Raw genomic sequence first — 25,297 nt, forward strand, 5'->3', positions numbered from 1 at the left:
ATTAAACATTATATAATTTACAATTTGCAGTTATTTGTGCAATTTAAGAATGCGGTAGTAAAAAAATAATTGGTATTACGCGATACGCAGTGATATATAGAGATCTAGTATAATCATCAACTTCACACTAATATCAGCAGTGTTAACAGCGCGTGTTGTCTTTAGCTGATAGTTATTGTTAGTTTTCAATATTTAAAATTGCGAAATGTTCTTACACCACTGCTTCCCATCTTAGGTTCTTTTATATACGTAATCCTTTCTGAACCTTATAAATCATAGTTTAATACCGCACTGAAATTTCATTTCAATTTGAACATATCAATCCCTTTGTAAGAGATAAGGCGAATTTTGCACAGCAATCTGAAGTGAGTGAAATTTATTGTGTGTCCTCGTTACAGGAAGGAAAAGAGAAACAGAATCTCGGCAATCAGTGAGTAATAGATGCGAGAAGAATGTCGAGCGAGAAACGGTGATAAGTAGCAAAATCACGGCACTACTGATAATTACGTTTCTGTGCCACTTCATGACACTTGCGAATTTAGCAGAAGAACCGTGGATTATTCGACTGTTATATTCATAATGGATTTTAAATAAATGCTGATGGTAAAAAGTGTCGTTTGGTGCCAATATCCAAATATATATACATATGCTTATACATGTATACGTATACATATATAGATCTGAGGAATCTTATGTACTGTAGGGTCCGTGAAAATAATACACCTAAGGGAACCCTGTTCAGGATTTGAACTTGTGTTTTGTCTATAAGATTCAAGGGCGCTATATGCTGCGCCATCAAGCTCTGCTCTTCTTTATTTTTCCGGGTTCTTTCTCTCACTGGATTCGCTCGTAGCCCATAGGAGGCGCTTTCAATGATCAGTACGAAGAAGAGCGTACGAGAAGAACGATGTTGTAACTAACGGCCAAAATGGAAGAGCAAAGTGTTCACAGCAGTATCAGTGATATAAATAGTGAAGAGGCAGTTAGAAGCGAGCGTAAGTTCGCTAATATTTTCATCTTTACTATTATGTTTAGCTATTGATCTACATTGTTAATCGTTGCATATACCATAGGCACCTGTATGGACTAACCCTACCTCACTCTTTATCAAAACTCACGCGACAATGCTTGTGTCTTATATCTGTCACTCATTCTGATCCATAGATAAATCGACGTATCATATCCTCTACTTCTCTTATACACTTTTATATTGTGTTTTGAATTTTACGCGGGATGAATGTCAACGGTTCTTATAAAATTGGCCTTGACTTATTCTCCAAAATTACGTCAGAAATTTGGTAGTCCGAAATGTCTTTATGAGCTTCCCTACAGTTCGTTATATACTTGTTTTGAATTTAATTATCTTTCATATTTATCTTCGTGTCATTTTAAGGTTAAAATCATCTGCTGTCATCTAAGATACACTATTTATTATACATTACATCTCACGAATTATTTTCATTATTTACTAATAGAATATATAGACACATATTTGAAAGCAATATCGTTTAAAAATATTTTGATTAAACTTATGTTATCAGTCAGTGATTGTTTGTTAAATAAATGAAGAATTTAATTTTTACATATTAAATACTATTTTCATTGTTTACTAGTACAATTATTTATATTTTACTTATTCTATGAAACTTTAGTTATATTCACTTTATTTTTAATATTTTTTATTATTAATTATATGGGTAAATAATAAATAACTAAATAAAATTCTCTTTATTATTATTTAATAACAGAATTATTTGAGACATTTTTCAAAATGAAATCATCAAAAGTATTCCAGTACATCTTTTCTAAGTATTTCTTCTGTATCAGTAGTTTATAGATGTAGGAAAAATATTTACACTTTGCATTTTCTAGTCATATTTGTTGTTTAGTATAGGATAAGTCATATTTCTTGTTTAGTAAAGGATAAGTCATTATTTACATACAATTATTTGTGGGTCTATTGTAATACAGTAATATAGGATAATAGGGGCTAGTACCTGTATTATATGAAATGAGATTAGGCATGAGACAATAGGGGTTTATTGCACCTTTTATCTATGGGTACAAAAGCCGTTAATATTTATTGCCCTTTCTGTGTATTTATTGCATTTAGGATTCATACACACATAAATTTAGTTATTTGTAGCTATAATTACTGTGTGTTTGGACTTTAGGTCTTTAAAAAATTTTAGATAGTGAAATTATTGTTGAATTATAAACAAATAAATAATAATCAATAATATCATATTAATAATTTAAATTTCATAAAAATAATTACTTCTTTCTTAGTTTTCTTAATTTGAACTACTTTATTCATAATACATTTTGTAACTGAAAATAAATTTATAATTAAATTTATAAATAAATTTTTTAAATTTAAAAATAGATTTTTTAAATTTAAATTATTGATTTTGTTATGTAAATGATGAAATATTTGTAAAATATTAAACCTTGACCTAAAATGTTATTGGTAGCATTGTTTCATTAAATTTTACTAATGATAGCTGGAAATTTGTTTAAATTTCAGCTCTGATTATACCACGTAAGAAAAGGATATGCTTGATTGGTGCAGCTGGTGATGATCCTGCACTTGGTGCTGCTGCTCAGCAGTTTAGCGTACCTGTTCTCAAATCTGAAACTGGTTTAGAACATGTAGAAGATACATCATATTGTACTTACTTTATATTAAAGAAGTTCGAGGGACCTGAATATGATGCTCTTCATAAAAGTGCACATAGGTTTGTCATATTTAATTTCATATAATTTGTAACATGTTGAAACATAATCAAAAGAATCTGACTTTTGGTTGGTTTAATTTAACACATTGTAGAATATTGGGACCAACAGCACTTCTGCAGTTGGCAGAAAAAAAGGACTCATTACCTAGTATTACTAGACCAATGTATACACAAGCCATGGTAGGCACAGTAGTAGTGTTTACTGGATTTAGGAAAAAGGATGAATTGGTTAGTTTCATCTTATTAATTGATATAATGTAGGTTATGACCTACATATTACGATAATAGAAATATTATGATGTTAATTTTTAATATCATAGACCAAGTTGATTAATATGATTCACAATATGGGTGGAAGTATTAGGAAAGAAATGGGTGCAAAGGTGACGCATCTCATTGCTAATTGTTGTGGTGGAGATAAGTATAGATATGCTGTTACATTTCGGGTCCCTATTATGTCTATGGAGTGGGTGACAGCATTATGGAATGCCAAAGACGATATTTCCAGTTATGGAAATAATGAAGAACTGGTAATAATTATATTAATAACTATATTCAAATATTTTACTGTTCATTTCTTACTATCTATTTTTGCCAATAACGTTGGTACATTTAATATATATAACATTTAATATACAATATAATTATTTTTGTGCAGATTACAACTTATAAGCTAAAACCATTTTTCGGTGCAAAAGTATGTTTCTTTGGTTTTCCTGATGAAGAGAAACGTCATATGTGTGAGGTTTTACAACAACAAGGAGGTGAATCTACAGAAATTGATGATCCAAATTGCACACATGTGGTAAGTTTATACAATACAATATTTTACATATTTCATAAAGTATAAAATATGTAAAACAAACATATGTAATACATCCTTTAGGTAACAGATTTAGGAAGTCATCAGTACAAGAAATCAAAGAATACTTTTGACACGCTGCCATATACTAAAAATCCTAATTGTATTCCATATCCTTATTTAAAAACAAAACCATTTTCCTTCACTTTTTATAATCCATACACTGATACCATTCCTAACACAAAACTGATAAATTCTTCACATACTTTCCATGTTAATAATACAAATTTAACCAAAAAACTGAGTACAAGACACTTTTCACATTGTTTCTGTTCTTATGTTCCTCAACATTTTGAACTTAAAGAAAATAAGTGTGCTTATTCTATATTAAATGATATTAGTCAGGATTCAGCAATTTGTATGGATGATAATTTATATGATTACCCAAGTTTGTCAGATGAATCTTTTATGTCTGAGTTTTCTATAGGACGAGCTGATTCTGGTGTTAGTATGTCTAATGTAATACAAACAAATGACGTTAATGCATTACAAGAAAGCAATTTTCCTGTTACATCTACTATGTTGGATATGCATTCTATGTCTTTATCTTCATCATCTTCATTTCTATGTAATGATAAAAGAATTAAGAACAGTATGTTTAATGCTTTTTCGAATTATAACACTGGTAATAAAAATGTGTGCACTCAACAAGGGTTATATAATTTTAACTCTTCTACATTATGTAAAAAGAAGGTTACTCAACATGTAAACAAGCAGTACTCTGCTAGAAAAACTAATTTGTTACAGTTTTGTAAGAATACACAGTGTACACGAAATTCCTTCTTTTTTAACAAAAAAATTGTATCTCCTAAACGGTATATCAAGTGGCGAAAAGCTAAATCTTGTATTACAATTCATAAAATTTGTTCTCTGGAAAAATTTAAATTAAAAAGAATGCATTCTCATCCTAATTTATTAAGACAACATGATTTAGAACTTAATGATTCTCTTTTGTATGATTCATCTATGCCAATGACAAAAAACAAAGGTTTTTTGAGTACATGTAAACTGAACTCTTCCATTTTGTCAAAACTTAGTCATTTAAATTTTTCTCCAATGCTTAAACAGTATGTGGTTATTAATCCATGCAAGCAAATTCCAGAAATTCATCAAAAACAAAAATATACTCCTTTACCTAGTCCCCTGCCCATCCCTGCTAAGGTAGCAAAATTATCAACTTCTGAATATGGCTCAAGAAGTTCTTTTGCATCAGATGAAAGTTATTTAAATATGTCTTCTAAAAGTTGCATTCTGAAAGATGATCATATAAAATTGGACAAACAGAAGGACAAACCATTATCTTTGGTACTTTCATTTTTTTAATGGGTATTATGTTAAATTATGGAATAACTTGCTGCACTAAATGACAAGTTGTAGACAAGTAGGGATGAGGTTATAAGGGTATTTTAACACTAAATAAAAACTTATAATTAGCAAGAATAGAAATTGTTAATTTTAGAGAAATTTAGGGAATGTTTTGTTATATATAGTACTAGGATGTAGTAATTTAAATATAGAGAATTGCTATTTTTGTGTTGTTTTTGTGATGTATTAGAATGTGTTCCTTTAATCTGTAGTAATAACGAATTGCATAATTAGTATTTTGTCCTTTATAAATGTTTAACAATTTATATAGTATATGTTTTTGTTATATTATAAAAGAAATAAATAAAATTTGTGTATTATATGTTTCAATATACATATACGTTATTTGTTTGTATTAATTAGGCATGGTAAATATAAACAGATTAGAATTATAATAAGTTACTATTATCTTAGGTTGTAGATGAATCAAACGTAAATGCATTACCAGATTTAGCTTCTGTGAGAGCACATATCGTAAAAGCAGAGTGGTTTTGGACGTCTGTGCAGAATGAGGGTGCAGCTGACGAAAAGGAATATTTATTTGAAGATGTAAGTTTATTAAAATATTTTATATATTTCTCATTCTCAATTATTTATTTTACATTTAGTATTTGGAATCCGTTCTATCACCAACTGTATCAGTTAGACGCGATAGTCAACAAGCTGCTACTCCAAGTACAGCATCTACAAGACGAAAACGCAAACGCTTAGCAGAAACTTTATCTAGTCTGGTTCAAAATGGTGCAGATTCTCCAGCATTGCATAAGAGACGATCCAGCATCAGTGATGCAGGACATTTAAGTGTTAGTGGAAGCTTTCTTGATTGTACAACGAGTCCAGACAAACCATTACTTGATGGTTAGTTGTTTATAAAACATAATTATAGATTTGATAGATTTAGTTTAAAAATATCCTACAATTAACAATTACAATTATTTTAATATTTTTTTTAACAGTCCTACTAAGTACATCTTCCCTTCCTTTGTGGTTCATTTCTTTTGTTAAATAAAGTATTGTATTTTTATATTTCATTTAACACGATTATACTAACAATATACATAATTTAAATTCCCCATGTTTTACTTTAAATATTGATAATACCTAATATGAACCATGTGAAGGGGAAGATAATATAAATTTGAATTGTTAATAACTGCCAGATATTCCAGAAGTGGAAGCTGTTAATACAGACACCTCTAGGAAAAATTTATCTCCGCGTCATCAAGTTTTCTTAGAATTAGTACAAACAGAATCTAATTATGTTGGTATTCTTAGTACAATTATGACGGTAAGATCTGTCTCATTATATATTACGCTGAAACAAACAATAAATTAACATTATACATATAATATTACATATTTGTAACATTATTTATGTTTCTAGCTGTTTAAATCTCCACTAGAAGATCTTATAGATACAACTGGCGAGTTATTAAATTGCACAGAAGCTAAAATTATATTTGGCAATTTTCCACCTATTTATGAAGTTCATAAAAAAATGTTGGAAGAACTGAGATACAGCACTACTCATTGGATGGAGGACAATAGTATAGGTAATATATTTCTGAAGTTCGCTCCTGACCTAGTCAAGGCGTATCCACCGTATGTCAACTTCTTCGAAAATACAAAGGAAATGCTCGATCAATGTGATCAAAACAAACCACGATTTCATGCTTTTCTGAAGGTTTGTCAGACGAAACCTGAATGTGGCAGACAAAGTTTAAAGGAACTGTTAATTAAACCAGTACAAAGGTTACCCAGTATTAGTTTGTTATTAAATGGCAAGTATATGTACTTATTAAAGTTATTATCTCTTCTGATCGTTTGTGGCATAGTGTTATCTCACGGTTGATACTTTTATCTAATATTTGATCACTATTAGTCATCATGTATTTACGGTTGTCCATTGTAGTCAACACTCTGCCATGCATATGCATTTCATGCGAGTGAATCGAAGTCGACACTCGATTGTAGATTTAGCAATTACCGACTGTAATTGATGCTTATACCGAACGAGTTAAATAATTAAGATAGTAATAAATTTTGCATAGTAATTAATATTTTTACATATTAATGTTTTGCAGATATCCTTAAACATACAAATAAAAATAATCCAGATCATAGCGCTTTGGAGTTATCAATTAGCAGTATTAAAGAAGTTATGACCTATATAAACGAGGATAAAAGAAAAACTGAAGGTCAATTGGTTATGTTTGATATTTTTAACGAAATTGACAACTGTCCACCGCATTTAGTTTCTTCACACCGATCATTTATTGGCAAATGTGATGTGATGGAACTTGGTGAGGGTCTAAGTGGACGTGGGGATCATTTAGTTTTGTTTTTGTTTACCGATACTCTCGAAATATGCAAGAAAAGGTCAAAGGCTTTTAATTCGTTAAAAAGTCCTAATACAGCAAATGGATTGCATACAACTAAACTAAGTCAAGGAAAACCCTATAAACATATTAAGATGTTATCACTTAGTACGATAAAAAAGGTTGTTGATATTCGAGAAACAGATGGTAAGTTTATAACGAACAATATTATAAACTAATAATGAACTAAATTGTGTTTAAACATGTAATAGATATAAATTTCTTATTTTTATTTTTATTGTAATTTTTTTTATTTTATAAGAAAAACATGATTACAAAATTTATAACACTATCAAATATTTCGTACATGCAAAGATTTATAAAATGTTTGTGAAGAGTTTAAAATATATATGTCAAATAAAGTAAAGTATAGCAAATATGAAAAATATACTTTTAGTTTTATGTATATTATTTCTAGAATGTCATAAAGTGTTTGCTTTAATGGTGAGAAGTAATCAAGAGTTAAAGGAAAAATTATTTTCATTTACAATTACTGACGAGGAAGTAAATAAGACAAATTATTTACGAACCTTGTGTAGACAAATGGCTAATACAGTGTGTAAAGCTGATGCGGTAGGTTTTAGTATTCATCTTGCTTATATATTATTACTGTTTGCAGCTTATTACTAATAGTATTTTTATTTCTATATTTGCAGGATACGTTCCTGATAAGTCTTGATTCGCATCAACTTGAAATTGACACAAGCGATGTAGCATTAGGAACATTAAGTAAAGCATTTAAGTAAGTAGTTGAAACTTAATTGGTACCTGTCGTATATCGTTAACATCGCATATGATCGTATCTCTCTTATAACTGTAAGTCCGTTTTTTATTGTAAAAAAAATTGAAAGAAATTATATCGTAAATGAAACATTATTTAAGATAAAAACGGTGTTTGTAGATATGATAAAAATAGTACTTACAGTTTTTTGTAGAGAAGCACTTCTAAAAGATGATCTTCTCATATAAATGGATTAAATAAATTTATTAGATATAAGAATGATAAATATATAATTAATTAGTATTATGCTCCTAGAATAGCTTAGCTTATAATATACTTTCTTGCATTGCTATTAAGTTTTGCTGAACTATAGTCCACATATTCATATAGAATCTTCTTATTATATTCATATTTAGGATATGCTAAAAATAAGATCTTTGCGTGTTCTATATCTGTATTATATGTTATATTATACAAAAATTGGTATGAATCTATTCGATAAAGTAGACATTTTTATAGAAAAAATATGCATATTTGTAAAGGGGAAGATTTATCAGTCGTTCTAAACTGTTTTTCTCCTGTATTGCATGTTAACAAAAAATAATGGGGCGACGACTCGTTTGGTTGCAGGAGCCTATTTCATAATTTTTACCTGGAGTATATGGACCCGTATGTGTTCCTACTCAATAGCATGTGTGAAACCACGTTACATGTCCCACTACCGTCAGTTTTCGCACCAGGCTGATTATCTTTTTTTTTTACTCGCTTTGGTCCTTTGTTCCCCGCTTGTTTAAATAAATCAATCGCATTCTTTAGTGTAAAAATATAGAAAATTAAATAACATCAAAAAATTTCACCAGTTCAAGCATAATATTGAATATTATCAGCCTGTTTAAAATCATTAATATGCGATTAAAATATTTAATATCTATTTATTTGACCCCTCGATGATTTCATATTTTATACGAGCATCAGACTTTCTACATGTTGATTAATAAAAGAACAATACATATTAGTGATTACACTGAATGGCATTTTAGCTTTAAATTGTTTGTTATTTATTTGTATGTAATCTCCTTAGGATTTGTAATAGCTTTTATGGTACAACAAAATCCTAAATTAAAACAATTGGTAGCACTGCTGACTGTGATATAGCGATATCTACGATCGTATGCAGTATTTACGTTTTTCAATAGACATTGAACCAAAGTAAAGATATATTTTATATGACTTAACTAAGTTTACAGTTTCTTAGTTTCCTAAGTTTTGATATACGTAAATTGCTGCATATTAAATTATGTTTTATTAATTATAATATTGGACCAAGAAAGATATATTTTTTAGTGAGTAATGAATCTAAATAGTTGCTATTTATATAGTTAAGTTTCCATTTTTCTTAGTCGTTAAGGGGTTAAATTTTCAGCACCACCTACTTAGTGGTACAAGTTTTAGTATTTAATTACGTATCATTAATGAATTTTAATTACTTTTTTTATTTTATAAGCCGTAAAAGATTTTAATAATTTGGAAAGACTCTGTAACCTCGCAATTAAGCCCTATTTATTACTCTTACATTTGTAATATAGATTTATAGTTGTGATGTAATACTTCAGCATGAACAGAATAAAAAATTACTTACTATAATTCAATTTTTGCATGCTCATTAGTAACTATTATGGTGTAATATTTACTTGAACTGGTTTATTACGGTTTGGGATTTTATTTAAGTTCGCTAATTCCTTTGTTTGCTTGAAAATTTATTTTCCTCCATTTAATTATATATTAAATATTACTATATTATTGAAAGAAGTCGTTTTAGTTTATGTAGTTGAGTAAATTATTAAAGGAAAATAAAATTTCAATATCGCTTTTGTTTTTTGTCCAAATGTTTAAATTTAAATGAGTTTGTAACAACTGTTTTTCTTCAGGTTCGCATCTCGTACTCGGATGAAAGTTGGCAGGGCGTTTAGTTTTAATAAAACTCCAAGCAAATTAAAGAGAGCAATGTCAACAATGATGTCGCCATTCGGATCCACTAACAGCCTTACTCCGGCGAGTCAACAACTTGCACAGATGCGGCTTGCTAGTTGCAACAATATTAACGTTAGTTGACAGTTTATTATCGCATGCATCTTTCTTTATTATATGCTTATGTTGTTTCTTTTTTCTTTTCTCCTTATTTACTTTCATTTCACGACAGGAGATTGTTGTCTCTTTCATATTGATCTGTTCATATTGATATGAGTTCAATATATTAATCAAATTTTTTCTTTATATATATATAATATTAACGCGTTCAATTTCGAATTGCACGTCCTATTTCTATCGCTTTTATAGAAGTTTGCTTGAATGCATAATTGTAAAATGATTTTGCCGTTTACAATATTTTCTTCTTGCGTATATCTCTATAAAAATATTATGTAAATATCTGATATTATAACATTGAAACAATTTATTTCATCTCTTATTTTCATTATTTTAAGACATTTATGCAGATATTGGAGAAGATTAATTTATTGTATATACAACATAATACATCATTTTCTTATATTCATCTTAATTTGTTGTTCTATTTGGTTTTTTATTTTATGAGATACGTTAATTCATCCATAATGTGTGCGAATTATGTCCTTTTCACGATATTTGTTTTTTACTTATGCGGAAATAACGTTAGTGGATAAATTTGTATACTCTATCACGTAAGTATACCGTATTGCGTTTATTTTATTAAATATTAGCTAAATATTATAATATTGAAGTGCTTACTAATATTCGCTCTAGAATATATAGGAAATATTAATACAATTTAACGTCTCCTCTCGTGAAAGGGAGTAGAGAGGAGGGTTACTAGAATTTTACTTTCAACAGATAAAATTCCTTTTAGGAATGTGACGCCACACAGTGTTTCGACTGGATCAAAATACTTCGTGTCACAAATTAAATAGAGAAACTTAATTTTATGCTATTCATGATTAAGACGATTCTCTTAAAATGGATTCTAGAAAAGCTAAAAATTTATATTTTTATTAAGTTAACTTTGCCCTATTAGAGGCATTTTGTATTAACTAAGATTTTCGTTTTCTTTTTTTTTTTTTTTTTTTTTTTTTTTTTTTTGTTTCTGCTTACATATATCTATCACGTGCTATACAGATCAACAAGGCTGGAATCCTTTCTTTTTTCTTTGTTTGGTTTTTTTGTAAAATATATTTGCAATGAGAAAAAAGTATGAAGTATTTTTTCTTCATGATACCTACAAACTTGCATGATGTTATTTTTCATATTAAAGTATCTTTCTTATTCTCTATTAGTTTTGCTTCCAGTGTGAATTAAATGTTTAAATGTTTAAATTGTTTTGTTTACCCAATGTGATTAATGTAAAATCAGTATTGTTTTAATCCCTCCTGGTATTGTATATTTGTACAGAAAAATTGTATATATAAATAGGATAAATGGATATTCGTGTGTCTTTCCAGGAGCTGGGTAATGGTGGTTCAGGCTCGCCATCTAGAGATGATGTTCTAGTAGCACCTATGTCGGTTCAGCCGACACGAAAGGCCAAATGCAGTTCCCTCAGTATGGCTTCGTTAAGAAGGTTGTAATTAGTATATCAGAAATGATGCAATTTTTCTTTTTTGCTATCATTGCATAACTATGTTTGATCAACTTGCCTATTGTTTATGTGCCTTAAACTCTCTTCACTTTATGTTTAGTGTTGGAAAACATTTACATATACATATATGCGAGATCCTTATACGTAAATAATATATCATACATTGGTATGTTCATTCATGAATGTAAAGACTGGATTGAAATTTCTAGTGTTATATATATATGTTTAGCGCAATGCAAAGTTTACCATTACTAAATACAATGCATGTAAATGTGTCGTGGAAATTTCGTCGTTTCAGAAATATTCAAACGGAAATTTATGGATACTTGTTATAATTTACGTAATGGATTGAAATACTCATATTGGTTAAGGCGAGCTTTAAGGCGACCATAATGTATAGCACAATTTGCATATTTTGCAAAAACAGTGCTGCATTTACAATCACTTTGATTCTATGTTCTTCGCTAGTATCCGTGCTTGTAATGTATATATACGTTTTTGTGAAAAGAATTCATTTATGTCGTTCGTTGCAGTCCATGCTGTACCAAATGTTCGCCACTGTTCCGTTCTTTAAGGCTAAGATCATTCATAAGTACCTAGTTTTACTTTAAAGTATTGTCAAAATGATACTAATAATTGTGCCTATTTAGTGCCTGTAGCATTAATTAGATGGTTAACATTTATAATGATTTAATATTTAGCTTAACTAATGCATATTTATTTAACAATATTAGATTTTTATTCTTTACATTTTTATGCTGATTTGCTGCAGGGCAACTTCTCTTGCTACATTTTCCGATTTAGAATACTTTTATCCATTATTTGTCATCAATAATTTTTTTCATCATACTTTTCCACCAACTCGGTTAATAATATTTCGAAATCTTAGCAAATTTCTTCGATGTTAGATACAATATGAAATACAAAATTAGAAGCATACTTGTCTTTTATTTGTAAGAAAGAGTTAGTGTATTTATCTAAGCTTTATATATATGTTTCCATAGTATAGTCTTTTGACCTTACTTTATTTATCCTCCAGAAATTGTTCAGAGGAAGTCATGCAGGACAAATCCGATCTTTGAAGTGCAGGGCATGAGTAGTGTGCAACAATACCATACTTTTTTCTTTGGGATCAGTAAAATGTTTATGTGAAAATATAAAATATGTGAATATTCTTGCAAAGATATATCTTTGCAATATGATTTAAGTATTAATCTTCAAAATTCAGAAAATAGTAAAATGTTCGTACAAAGGGTAAATGCGGAAGAGCACATTTATAAACTTCAGCAAATGAATACAAAATTTGTCATGTGCCAATAGAAAAACCATAAGGAATTTTACAAAAAAGGAATTGTACATTGCCAATTATTCTTTAAGCAATTTTATAACCATATATTAACGATATACGTTACCTAATACCATATTAATCGTTAACTTTAATCTATCATACTTGCATAATTAAAACTCTTGTCTTAGAAGGACAAACGAAATTAAGATAAAGTAAGGGAAAAACATTTATATTTTCAGTGGTATATAATACAAATTTTACTATTATATACATTTTATTAGAATTGGAAGTACGAATATCAATTTTGTGCCATTTAATCTTGTTCTGTAAAATATACTCAGACCTTATAGCAGTGCCTGAAGATAATATGTCGTTATTAAAATTGAAGATAATTCGTCATTTTTAAAATTAAAGAAATGTAATGCTAATCTATTAAATTAACATTAACGATACATTTTTTTGTTCAACTGCCATGTCTTGTATCATTGCAGTTTTAAACTATGAATATGAATTGTATAACTACGGCTACACTGTCTTTAGTTTATTGTGTTTGCTCTTATCCAATTTAAATCTTTCTGATTGTAGTTTCTTTAAACGATTCATAATGTCGAAATTGAATAAAACTGTACATGATATAATATCACTGGAAATGTAGAAGCTCGAATTTAGAATAACAGTACAGTATAATGTTTTTATCTTTTTCTTTCTAAGAATATAATTGTATTATAATAAATTCAAAAGATGTGGTAAAAGAAAAGTAAGAAACGTATATCAATATGTGTGTATATATATATATATATATATATATTGATATATATTTTTTTAAAACAACAGACTTTAGATTATACATATGTTTATAAAACACCATAGTTTATTAGGGTTAAATTATTACAGACCTGTCCACCGATAAGACGCTTAATGCTATGAGTTTCCCTCATTCGTAGTAAAGTTGAAGATTGTTTACTAGCTTTGAAGTGAAGGGAATGATGTAAAATTTAAAATTCGTTAAAAGCATTGATATTGGTTACATGCTTTTCACATACCAGCGTTTTTTAATATAAAACTACGGCCATCATCGTAGTTTTATAATGAAATTATGGAATAGGAAAAGTGTCTTGATACATGTGTCGGACCGCGGGCAGGTCTGCATTACTATTACTTTTTTTTTATCAATTTACGCTTATTGTAGTTGCTGACTTTATCAAATTTATATTACGATGTATAGTTGGTTACTTAGGTTGCAAAATATGCTATTGTTTGAACTATATAAATATTTATATTCTTATCAAATATAAAGTATTACGTTAATTGATCGTAGATGTGAAGTATTCGTATAATCGATTATACATATTTTCAAGTATAACAATTTTCTATTTTGATTTGTATCATAAAGCTTTTAAAAAAAATTTCGTTTTCAAATATCGTAGACATCATATAAAGACAGAGTACTGGTTCAAACATGAAAATCACGATCTTTTATGTTGCAATCTTTTAAGTGTACAATGGTTGTTTTTAAGAAACATATTGTAATATTATACATAGGAATGTGATCTATTCATATTATACAAAAAATATTTATAAATATTCCAACTGTGCGAGTAGTTTATGAAATGAATATCGTAAGATTTGGAAGACATTTACTTCAGTAGGTGAAGAAAGAACAAATTAATCTTGTCTCAAGTAGATATTTCTTCAATTATGGAAGGTTTCAAAGGTTCTTTTCGCTTGATTAGTTATTCAGTTACAAATAAAGGTTGTGGATAAAGTTTCTTTTTGTTCATACACTGTGTTTATCACTTTGTAATGGAATTTAGATTGAAATTTTGGTAATGAAAAGCTTATAAAAATGATTATTTTTGATATATGAAAATAAATATAGATGAGATACAAAACTATTTTTGCACAAAAATTATTGTCAATAAATAAATATAATGTAACAATATCATAATTACGAACATAAAAATATGTTTGTATCACATGCTACGGAATCGAAAATCGATATTGTAATGAAGTTTGAGCGTCAATTATATCTAGTGCCTTAACCAATATAACAACGAATTGTATTCCCTGCAATTTTTCTTACTATCATCAGCAGTATTTCCTTATTGTCTTCAATGCTCTGGCGAAAAAGGGAATAATTTATCAACGATCAAGGAATAAATTAATCAACGAAATCTTCTAAATTAAAAGTGATAAATTGCAAGGAAAGTAGAAAAAAGTCTGTTAGATCTTTACAGGGACTTGTTTAATAAACTTCTTGCCATATTAATTCTTGCGCATAATGTCTACTCGAATAACGTGCCTTTACGTAGAAATGATCGTTAAATACAGATCTTTCGGTGTCAAGTGAGGAAAAATTCATTGATGATATTTTTGTATTTGATGGTGTTGCATTCGTGAGTACGTTCACCTGAATAATTATGGATGCTCTGGTAGCACTTCGTACTTCGATTCTTAATTTATATTATATTCTTAGGATATCAGTGTCATCTATTGCTTCTCATAACATAGTACATGGATAAACAGAAGAAAAAATGTGAAATTAACTAAAATAATGTACTGCTATGTAAAGATAATCATGGAAAATTTTGTAGAAGAAAGATTAGACAGTCTTTTCCATTGGCGAACATTATATAAAGTTTTTAATGATATAAAGACTCATTTTTCGTGATTTTAACATCAATTTATTAGTTTAAATAATAACTATTAATAAATAATAAATATTGTCATAAATATCCATGGACCGTGTTAGACATTCTAATCTTTTATAAATTGTCGGCACGTCTGATAAAAGCCTTAATATTCTGAATATCTTGACATTTTATGGTTGTCAAATGATTCCACGAATCATTTTGGAGCTATTAAGCGTTTTTTCTCGATGAAAATGAGAGAAATTCCGCTCGCTTCGGAGCATTGTAAATATTAACGATAAGTATCGTGTAAGTGTAGTATAGTGCAGATGATGTTTTTTACTACACGCGTAAGAATATTGTAATACTTGTAATGTTGCGTATAGTCGTTACTATTTATATGATACTGTAATTGATTGTATAAATTTACTCTTTATTATGTAAATCGAAAATTAAAGCGTTTGCTTTCCTTCCTTTCCCCATTTTTTTTATTTTAAGTTCCAGTTACGTCATAAATTAGTACTATTCATCGATAAGATATCTATACTACTACAAAACCTCATGTTTAATTATAATATAGTAAATATAATTTATTAGAAAAAAGGTCAAATTTTTTCATGATTTATAGAATTTTGTATGAAAATAATTCGAAAAAATGCAGTATCAGGGTACTAATAGAATATAATACGTACCTGAGCCTTCTGCGCCCTGATGGCAGAAATACGAATTAAAATTTGAAATTACATCATTTCGCGCGGAGGCATATTGGAAAGAGGAAACAACTGTAGAAAGTTCGTCACAAATGTGGAAAATTTAATACATATCGACATGGCATTGCTTCAAAACGGTGAGAATCATAATTTAAACCATTCTATATTCACAGCTATGAACATATTACGGACGGATCACGTCAGTGAGAATTCTTGTGTTTATTCTAATGCTTCAAGCCGATCATAAAAATTCTCGTTATTTTGATCGTTGTCATTTAGGGATAAATTATTTAATTATATTCTGGGAATAGCTAGCAATAAAACGACTAGTTCGCAATATGTTAACACAATTTATGGAGATTTATCGTATTTCCATGTAAATAGACGAATATCGAAATAAATTTCTAGAAAATCCGAGTAATATCCGGGTACTGATAGTACGTGATACATTCCTGAACTAAGCGCACTCTGGTGGTAAATTTTTTAATAAAAATTTGAAATTATACCATTTCGCGCGGTGTCGTATTCGAAAGAGGAAGCAACTGCTAAGAGCTTGTCGTGAATGTGAAAAATTTAATATAAAACACCAAGTCATTGCTTCAAAACGGTGAGAATCATAATTTAAACCATTCTATATTCGCAGCTATTAACATATTACGGACGGATCACGTCAGTGAGAATTCTTGTGTTTATTCTAATGCTTCAAGTCGATCATAAAAATTCTCGTTGTTTTGATCGTTGTCATTTAGGGATAAATTATTTAATTATATTCTGGGAATAGCTAGCAATAAGACGACTAGTTCGCAATATGTTAACACAATTTATAGAGATTTATCGTATTTCCATGTAAATAGACGAATATCGAAATAAATTTCTAGAAAATCCGAGTAATATCCGGGTACTGATAGTACGTGATACATTCCTGAACTAAGCGCACTCTGGTGGTAAATTTTTTAATAAAAATTTGAAATTATACCATTTCGCGCGGTGTCGTATTCGAAAGAGGAAGCAACTGCTAAGAGCTTGTCGTGAATGTGAAAAATTTAATATAAAACACCAAGTCATTGCTTCAAAACGGTGAGAATCATAATTTAAACCATTCTATATTCGCAGCTATTAACATATTACGGACGGATCACGTCAGTGAGAATTTTTGTGTTTATTCTAATGCTTCAAGCCGATCATAACAATTCTCGTTGTTTTGATCGTTGTCATTTAGGGATAAATTATTTAATTATATTCTGGGTATAGCTAGCAATAAGACGACTAGTTCGCAATATGTTAACGCAATTTATAGAGATTTATCGTATTTCCATGTAAATAGACGAATATCGAAATAAATTTCTAGAAAATCCGAGTAATATCCGGGTACTGATAGTACGTGATACATTCCTGAACTAAGCGCACTCTGGTGGTAAATTTTTTAATAAAAATTTGAAATTATACCATTTCGCGCGGTGTCGTATTCGAAAGAGGAAGCAACTGCTAAGAGCTTGTCGTGAATGTGAAAAATTTAATATAAAACACCAAGTCATTGCTTCAAAATGGTGAGAATTTTAATTCATTTCGTTTTATATTCATAATGTAGTACAATTTACAGTGATTTGTCGTTTTTCGTTGTAAATAGACGATTATTAGTTTTCAATCAAAATCATCTGTACCGAGGAATACAAATCACGTATTATTTGAAAGAATTATTTTCCATTTTACTCCCCAATGCATTTTTTCCTCCCTTTCTTTTACTTTGATAATCCCTTTCTTACGTTTTCTATTTTTTTTTCCTTTTTTTTTTCTTCCTTTCCCTGTTTCCCCATACATCGAACTATGTCCATTAATGGAATATAATTCGACAATAATCGTTTGGTAGGAAAAAGTAAATTTTACGGTAATAATAATATTATGATGTTTTATTTTCATTTTGTTCGTCTAAATTACATCAGCTCGTGTTTATATATTTTTTGCGCGTATTTACCCATTTCAATGCGTCGCATTATTTGTTTACTATGTTGATTACGATCAACATAGTATTACGCATTACGATGCGTAATATGTATAGAGTAATATGAGATTGTAACATACTTTCGTGCTGGTTCGTACTTGCCGGCGGGCCTCCCCACTCTTCCCCTCCCTTCTCCTATCGAACACTGCTATGTCGATCGGGTCGCGCGCTGTCATTCTATCGACGGAGAACGGAGCGATCGGTCGTGCGTTGCGTGTTACTGCGCGCCAGAGGTCCTTTTACAACTTCGTTTCATTAACGTACGTTTCTATATAATAATTTATTATAATCTAATTATAATCTACTATTCGATTATTTTCTTTTCTTCGATTATCTTTCTAATTGTCGTATTTATCGCTATCTCGTACAATAAACTTTTAGAAGCAATTTAACCTTAATCGTTGCTTCATTTTAATATAATTTATTCTCTGTATACATTTATTTTAATGTCTTGGCCTTCTTTTGTGTAGATTATTGTTTGATTACGAGACCTTGGAGCCATTAGAAAAACGCTACGAAATTCGAAAGAATGCCACGAAATTCGGATGGACGCCGCGGTGTTTGATGATCAACCTGATAGTTTTTTTATGCAAATGTGGTAACATTTAACTTATTATAACGAAGGCGGACTAATTGATAATATTTATTTAGTATTTAATCGGTATAGTTTCTTACACACGGTTCGTAATATTAACGTCATTAGTGCGTGATTTAATAGAATTAAATAATTTTATAATTTATTAAGAGTACAAAGATAAAGATAGACAAGATTAGTCACATTTTCTTATTTCGAGTATCTTAAATTATTTGTTTATTTCAAACAAATTAAACTAATTGTTTTATTGTTTATCATTAACATTAATTTCTCTGAAGTTCTATTTAAGTAAGAAATTAAAATAACTTTTGCTGCATTTCCACGCATTTTCTAGAATAATACTTTCATTTCGATTTTTTTTCAATAATTTCGGAGAGAGCACAGTCGTAGACTGGTTTGAATTCTATGCATTTATTGCGCAGACATTTTGAACTAACAACAAGACCGCCCTATATTTGATTAATACGAAATACATTTGTAACTTTAATAATAGACATTCAGAGTTAGATTTTTTGTGAATTAGGAACATTTTTTGTGCATTATAGAATACTCATAGGTACTAGATACGTATTACGAAATATTTTATAATGTATAATTATATTTTGACTAATTATATAATATAGTTAATAATATATAATATAATATATTTTGTTGTTCACGGTAAATGAATAATAATTAGTTCATAGTTTTGAAAAAGCAGTATTTTCATAAATAAACACTCAATGGGAAGAAGAAAACTGATGCAAAAAGTAATGCAGAATGTTTTACTTCTCTCCCTTCCCCTTCCCCTCTAATAAAGTTTTTTTTACAGAGAATTTTTGTGATCGCGCGCAATGCGATCGGTAGAGTCAGTGTTTGCTCGTTATATTATTTTTAATATTCTTTAGAGCATCATAGCTCTCATTAATTTTAATTATAATGATCACTCGCGAAATTAGAGTCAGTGTGTTCGCCGATTACTACTTGACCGGACGCGTTACTAGTCTTTTATTTTTCTTTTTTTTATATATCTTTTTTTTTTAAACATTCGCTTTCGGTAGTAGAGTCGCAGGTCTCGCAAGAGGATAAAGCCTCTCCTGGAGCTCAAGAATGTAAGTATTTTTGTATATTGCACTCTAATTTATTTTGTTACTCGTATTTAACTCGAACTATTATTAATTTCTATTGAAATAAAAGTTTAAAGTTTCAATATTGAAATATACAATAAAAATGTTTAACTTTTGTTTTTATTAGAATTTCAATTCATTTTTATATAAAAATTTCAAGTTTGTATGGAATTTGAATTTAGAAAACATTAGATTTAAGTTTTCTAATAATCAGAAGTATTAATTATTATTATATTTTAAATATTTTGTTACAGGTTTCTCGCAATATTCACTTTTTCCGCCTCTGTGGGAAGGATGTAGCGGTGCTTCAATTTTAAGCATGTAAGAATCTGTGCACATTGTATTTCCATTAATTTTATTTCGTGTATTTTGTAGTTATTATCGTTAATTAAAAAGTAAAGTCCGGTTTTAAATTTTTATATTGGAGTTTCAATTCTTATAGTGGTCAGAGTTTATTGACATTTGAACTTTTTTAATTATTGAAGTTTCAAGTTTTCGTAGAACTTCATATTTCATTATCCTGAATCGTTTGAACTATCATCACCGTTTTTCAGAACAAATTATAATAATTTATATTTTGTTAAAGGTATGTCACTCCTTCCTCTTCTTGCCGTTCTTCGAAAAGGACCTCCTATGGTGCTTCAGAAGCCAAAGATGTAAGTAACATTTTTAAAATTTTGATAGAAATTAATAGAGATTAATATTTCATTATTTCAAATTTTTCAAATAATCAGCATTGTCTCTAAGAACAAATTATAACATTCCATGTTTTGTTACAGTTTTCTTCCAGTCTTTATTTCTTCTATGGAATTGCATGGCTCCTCCTTGAAGACGGCCTTCACGATGACTTTTCCTGGGTTACCAGAGTATCGACGATCCTGTTCTTCGCATCTAATGGTGAGTCGCATGCATTTTTGTTCCTCTGGTCACTCAATCATGTCGTAGGATGATAGGTCCGAATCGACACGGGTGACTAGTTGTATTACGTAGAACTTTTGACGAGCATAGTGACCGCGGGTATAATACCCGTGAGTAGTAACATTTTTTGCCTGTGTTTTATGTATTAGCTCAGGATAGGTTTTCTTGCACATCGCGGTTTTAAATATTGAAAATAATGCATTAATGTATGAGTGTAATATTTATATATTACAATATAAGGAATTTGTACGAAGCACATAATGTTGCTAATGTGTATGTATATACATATACATATATATATTTAATGTAACTATGAATCTTAAATGTCTGTACAAACATATGTACGAATATTCAAATAAATGACGAAATGATTTTGTTTAACTTCTTTATAGTGGAGAAGTCTGATTCCCTCAGACTTCGTTACTATGAAAATTTCAATTATTATCAAAATTATTTTAATGCTTATGATGATTAGATTTAATCTTCATCCTCTATTTTACGATAGCATAGAACAAATTTATTATTTGAGTTTTATATTCAGCATAATTTCCGTTAAATGTGAAATATGAAATATGAAAGCATGAGTAAAATGTAATTTTGTCTGTCCGTTAAAATGTATCAAATTTCATGTGCAAGAAGACACTTCGCGAGAGGTAGATTTCGGAATCAAAACAAGTTTTGAATGTTTCTTTGTATTTCAGAAATATGTTTTGATAAAGAAATCGCCTGAGGATATTTCTATTTAATATTCAGTTAATATGTCAATAATCATTGATACATATATTATTTGCAGATTAGTAAAGTAATTGAAGAATAAAGTAATTTTTATTTGATAATTAAATTTATTTAATAATTTTTAATTTAATTAAATTATTAAAATTGAGATCAAATTTGAGAGCATTATCCGCTTAGATGCAAAATATAATTGTTAATCATACTTTTAGCATAGGATTTTCAGATTTAACCCTTTCCATGTTCATTGCCAGGACCCCATTCACGTGCCCAGGTGCTACTTGAGTGGGAGAAAGGCAATGAGCATGATGACTAGTTGATAAGCTTAATGACTTTTTAGCGACTGACGTTGCGTTAGTGTGTCGTGCACGACGTATTTTCCACTGTGTGTGTGTATGGTTAGGCTGTGGAATTGCGTCGATTTTACTATTCATTACAATTTTCACAGATATGTGAATCCAATTACGATTAATAGTAACAATGCTACTACATACGTACAATACATTATAAATAGTAATATGAACGTACGTATTAAATTACAATGATAATTACATTGATTAAGATACAATGATCTATTAAAATTATATCTTTGCATGATATATACATGATTATATTATACATGCGATTATGAATATTTGATTAAAATTGAAATACAAATATACATGATACTTTTACGCAAAGGCCACTAGCCATCGTCAGTCGATTTCAGGGAAATGGTACGTACATTAGAGTGTGAATGTTGTATACGAAACTCGGGTGTCGGAGGCGTCCCGGGACGTCTCTCTAGTGTAGGCCTTTTGCGCCCGGGTTATGTGTGAGAACCGTGGAGTGAGTGTGTTGGTGTGCTTGTTTTGCTATTTTTCAGATTTTAAATATAGGTTCCCGGGTAGGATAGGTAGTATATTTTCTGGTATGAGTGTTAACTATAAGTAGGTAGGGCCGGGCAGGTTGGCACAGTCTTCCGTCGGGTAGGCGCGTTTTCGCGTGACCAACCTGTTTCAGGAAATTTCATTTGAAAAATCGACGGTGAAGCTAACATCACAAATGGAGCTTGCATTTGTCTTGAGCTTTGCCTATCGACTTTTCGAATATCGCGGTCGCGGTCGCGAATGGGGCATAGGTTCCGAAACGAACGTTTATCGCTCGAGCACGCACATGCGAACGGACAGCGATCGCTACGATCGTTGGTCGTCCATGCGCACTTGAATTAGCTTCCGCGATTTATATTTTTATTTCACCTTTATAAGTTATTTTTTGTTTTCCGATTAGAAAGTCTCGAGCTAGATTTAAGTTTCAGCGGGCATCGCGCCCGAAGAAAGAAGAGGCTATAAGCCGAAGAGGCCCGACAAATTGTCATAGAAGAGGGCAACTACTAATGACTTTCCATTTTCTGGGTAATCCAGAGGATGGAAAGTCATTCTCGTTACTACTTTGTCACTATGCTCGCTTTTAGTAATTGTAGTCGTAGTTTTTTTTTTTTGTCTTGGCCGATCTATATGTCGGCCTTCCACCACATTGGGCAAATCGCGGTTTTTCTATTAGTGTTGCGAAAAATTAAATACGGTTTGAATTAGAGTTGCGGAAAGTTTCGTGGCTTTTTATTAGTGTCGCGAGGTACTGATTACGGTTTGAATTAGCGTTGCGAAAGAAAGATATTCGCGTTTATTTTAGTGTTGCGAATTACGATATCGCGATTGTCTTTAGCAATTTTTATTATAATTTGTCGGAATTTTTTAGAGAGTTAATACATATTAGAGTTTTTCTTGTATACTTTAAAGCTTTTTCCTTCGTTTAAAGTTATATTTACAAGTGTTAACGTTTCATTAATTTTATAGTATTGCAATTTATTTTAATTTTATTTTTGTTTTGAGAATTAGTGTTTCGATATTTTATCGCGATTATTTTAATTTTTTTTCTAATTAGAGTTGCGTTGATGAACGATCGCGTTTTTCAAAGTAGCGTTGCGCCTATATCATGCCCAATCTTCTTCCACTGAACTGTGGAAGCACGTTCCCGCTCCTGGATCATCAGATGCAGTTTTATGAGTAGCCTGCTATATGGCTACACTGGACCGTTATTAGTGTTGCGAACATATAAATCTGAGTGCATAGAGTAATAATTATTAGCGTTGCGTTAATAATTCACACGGGAACTTTCTGTTTTTTTTTCTTTTTTTTTTGTCAATAGTACATTAATTAACATTGCAAAAGTAATAAAGCACTCGTCGCGATTTGCTTTGAAAAGTTTGTTTTATAACTATGTATAGTAAATTAGAGTTGCGAAATGAAATAGATATTCCACTCACGGTTGTTCGGTTACATCGAGTGGATACTTTGATGGCCCTTCTGGCTTGTAGAGTCATTTCTGTTTCAGCGCCCTTTATTACTAGAGTGTTTATGATTGAAAATACTGCTAAATAATGAATATTTTTTGGGTAGAATGGAATTCCATTGAATAATTTCATATCGTATTTTAGGAACAGTAAAAACAATGTAGTCAAAAAGAAAAAAGAATATTTGTGTACACCATCACACTAATAATTTATTTGAAAAATACATAAGTAAGAATGATTAGTACATCTTTTTAGAATTAATAGTCTGAATGTCTGTTATTATAGTTTTTGTCTTAAATAACAAATATGAATTGGTAGTTATCGATCAGTTTGGTAAATGAAATTGTTACAAGATCTTTATCAAATGAAATGTCATTTGATGGTTTAGAAATAAATCATGTGATATTTAATCGGTTCTTTCTTCATCTTTGTACTTCAATTCAATTTAAAATCCAAGTTAAATTTAAAGTCAAATTTTTTAATTCAGATTTTTAGATTCAAATTCGTGTCTTGATAATTTGATATTTTTTTGTGTCTAATATGTTTTCCTTCCAGCTGTTTTTTTTTTAAGTACTAATCCAATAAATGAGTATGTTCCAGATTGATTAACTTGTAGGAAGTGTAAATTGTACATATGGAATTTTGACGAACGACTGGAAAGTGAAATAATATGGATTAACAAAATGATTAAAAGAGGAGAAACATATATGAAGAAATAACATTTGAGTCCTTTCTATTGGTACCTAATTATTATACATATTTATAGAATTGTACTAATTTTTCTATGGTTTAAGTTTGTTTCAGGATCTATTGTAACATCGACTGGAAGGATACTTACATCCCACATTTTCCCTATACAATGTCCTATACAATAGCCTATATAATGTCCTATACAATACCCTATATAATGTCCTATACAATTTCCCATTCCTTCCTTTTATGATATTTGGATTTTTATGTACATAGGTCTCTTGTATACCAAATCCCATAGATAGATCTTCAAATTTTTCTAGTTAGGTAAAGAAACCTTCAGAATTCTGATAGATAGGGTTAATAGAGAAACCTTCAGATTTCTCATAAGTAGGATTTAAAGAGATCTCTAGACTAGTGATAATGAGAATCCATAAAGACCCATTCAGATCTCTGATAGGTAGGGCTTATAAAGGAATGGTTTATTTTGTTTAAGCTAATTTAAATTCAAGTTCGTTTCAGAAATTTTTGCAGGTCTATTGGGAAGACACGAAGTATCTACAGATTCATATAAGGAAGAATTTCACGATACACAACATTGAAGAAATCATTTTATAAAATAC

The 25,297-nt window shown here is 29.7% G+C and overlaps 1 protein-coding gene across 9 annotated transcripts; it reads left to right on the forward strand.

Moving 5' to 3' along the window:
• Position 1: 1 nt before the first annotated feature.
• On the forward strand, positions 2 to 16,049 carry pbl (epithelial cell transforming 2 pebble). 9 transcript variants are annotated; one of them, XM_069130946.1, is made up of 19 exons: positions 2 to 329; positions 399 to 603; positions 704 to 995; positions 2,528 to 2,738; positions 2,831 to 2,966; positions 3,059 to 3,268; positions 3,397 to 3,543; positions 3,625 to 4,905; positions 5,380 to 5,514; positions 5,574 to 5,823; positions 6,126 to 6,253; positions 6,350 to 6,518; positions 7,050 to 7,490; positions 7,762 to 7,916; positions 8,000 to 8,085; positions 8,695 to 8,787; positions 9,993 to 10,167; positions 11,538 to 11,656; positions 12,714 to 16,049. In XM_069130946.1, exons 3-19 carry the CDS (start codon positions 929 to 931, stop codon positions 12,754 to 12,756), a joined length of 3,846 nt encoding a protein of 1,281 aa, XP_068987047.1. In that variant the 5' UTR covers positions 2 to 329; positions 399 to 603; positions 704 to 928; the 3' UTR covers positions 12,757 to 16,049. The 9 variants fall into 9 exon arrangements, with proteins under 9 accessions (XP_068987047.1, XP_068987052.1, XP_068987051.1 ...); XM_069130951.1 differs by having other exon boundaries at positions 8,695 to 8,733; XM_069130950.1 differs by having other exon boundaries at positions 6,135 to 6,253.
• Positions 16,050 to 25,297: the final 9,248 nt, after the last annotated feature.

Source organism: Bombus flavifrons, chromosome 17, assembly GCF_040668555.2.
Source record: "Bombus flavifrons isolate JBK064 chromosome 17, iyBomFlav1_principal, whole genome shotgun sequence".
Classification (NCBI taxonomy): domain Eukaryota; kingdom Metazoa; phylum Arthropoda; class Insecta; order Hymenoptera; family Apidae; genus Bombus; species Bombus flavifrons.

Bases quoted from the DNA above. Each gene is read 5' to 3' on its own strand.
- pbl (XM_069130947.1), top strand. From the start codon at position 929: ATGGAAGAGCAAAGTGTTCACAGCAGTATCAGTGATATAAATAGTGAA. The intron at 5,824-6,125 runs GTTAGTTGTTTA...AATAACTGCCAG, and splicing joins AGACAAACCATTACTTGATG to ATATTCCAGAAGTGGAAGCT. The intron at 8,086-8,694 runs GTAAGTAGTTGA...GTTTGGTTGCAG, and splicing joins ACATTAAGTAAAGCATTTAA to GAGCCTATTTCATAATTTTT.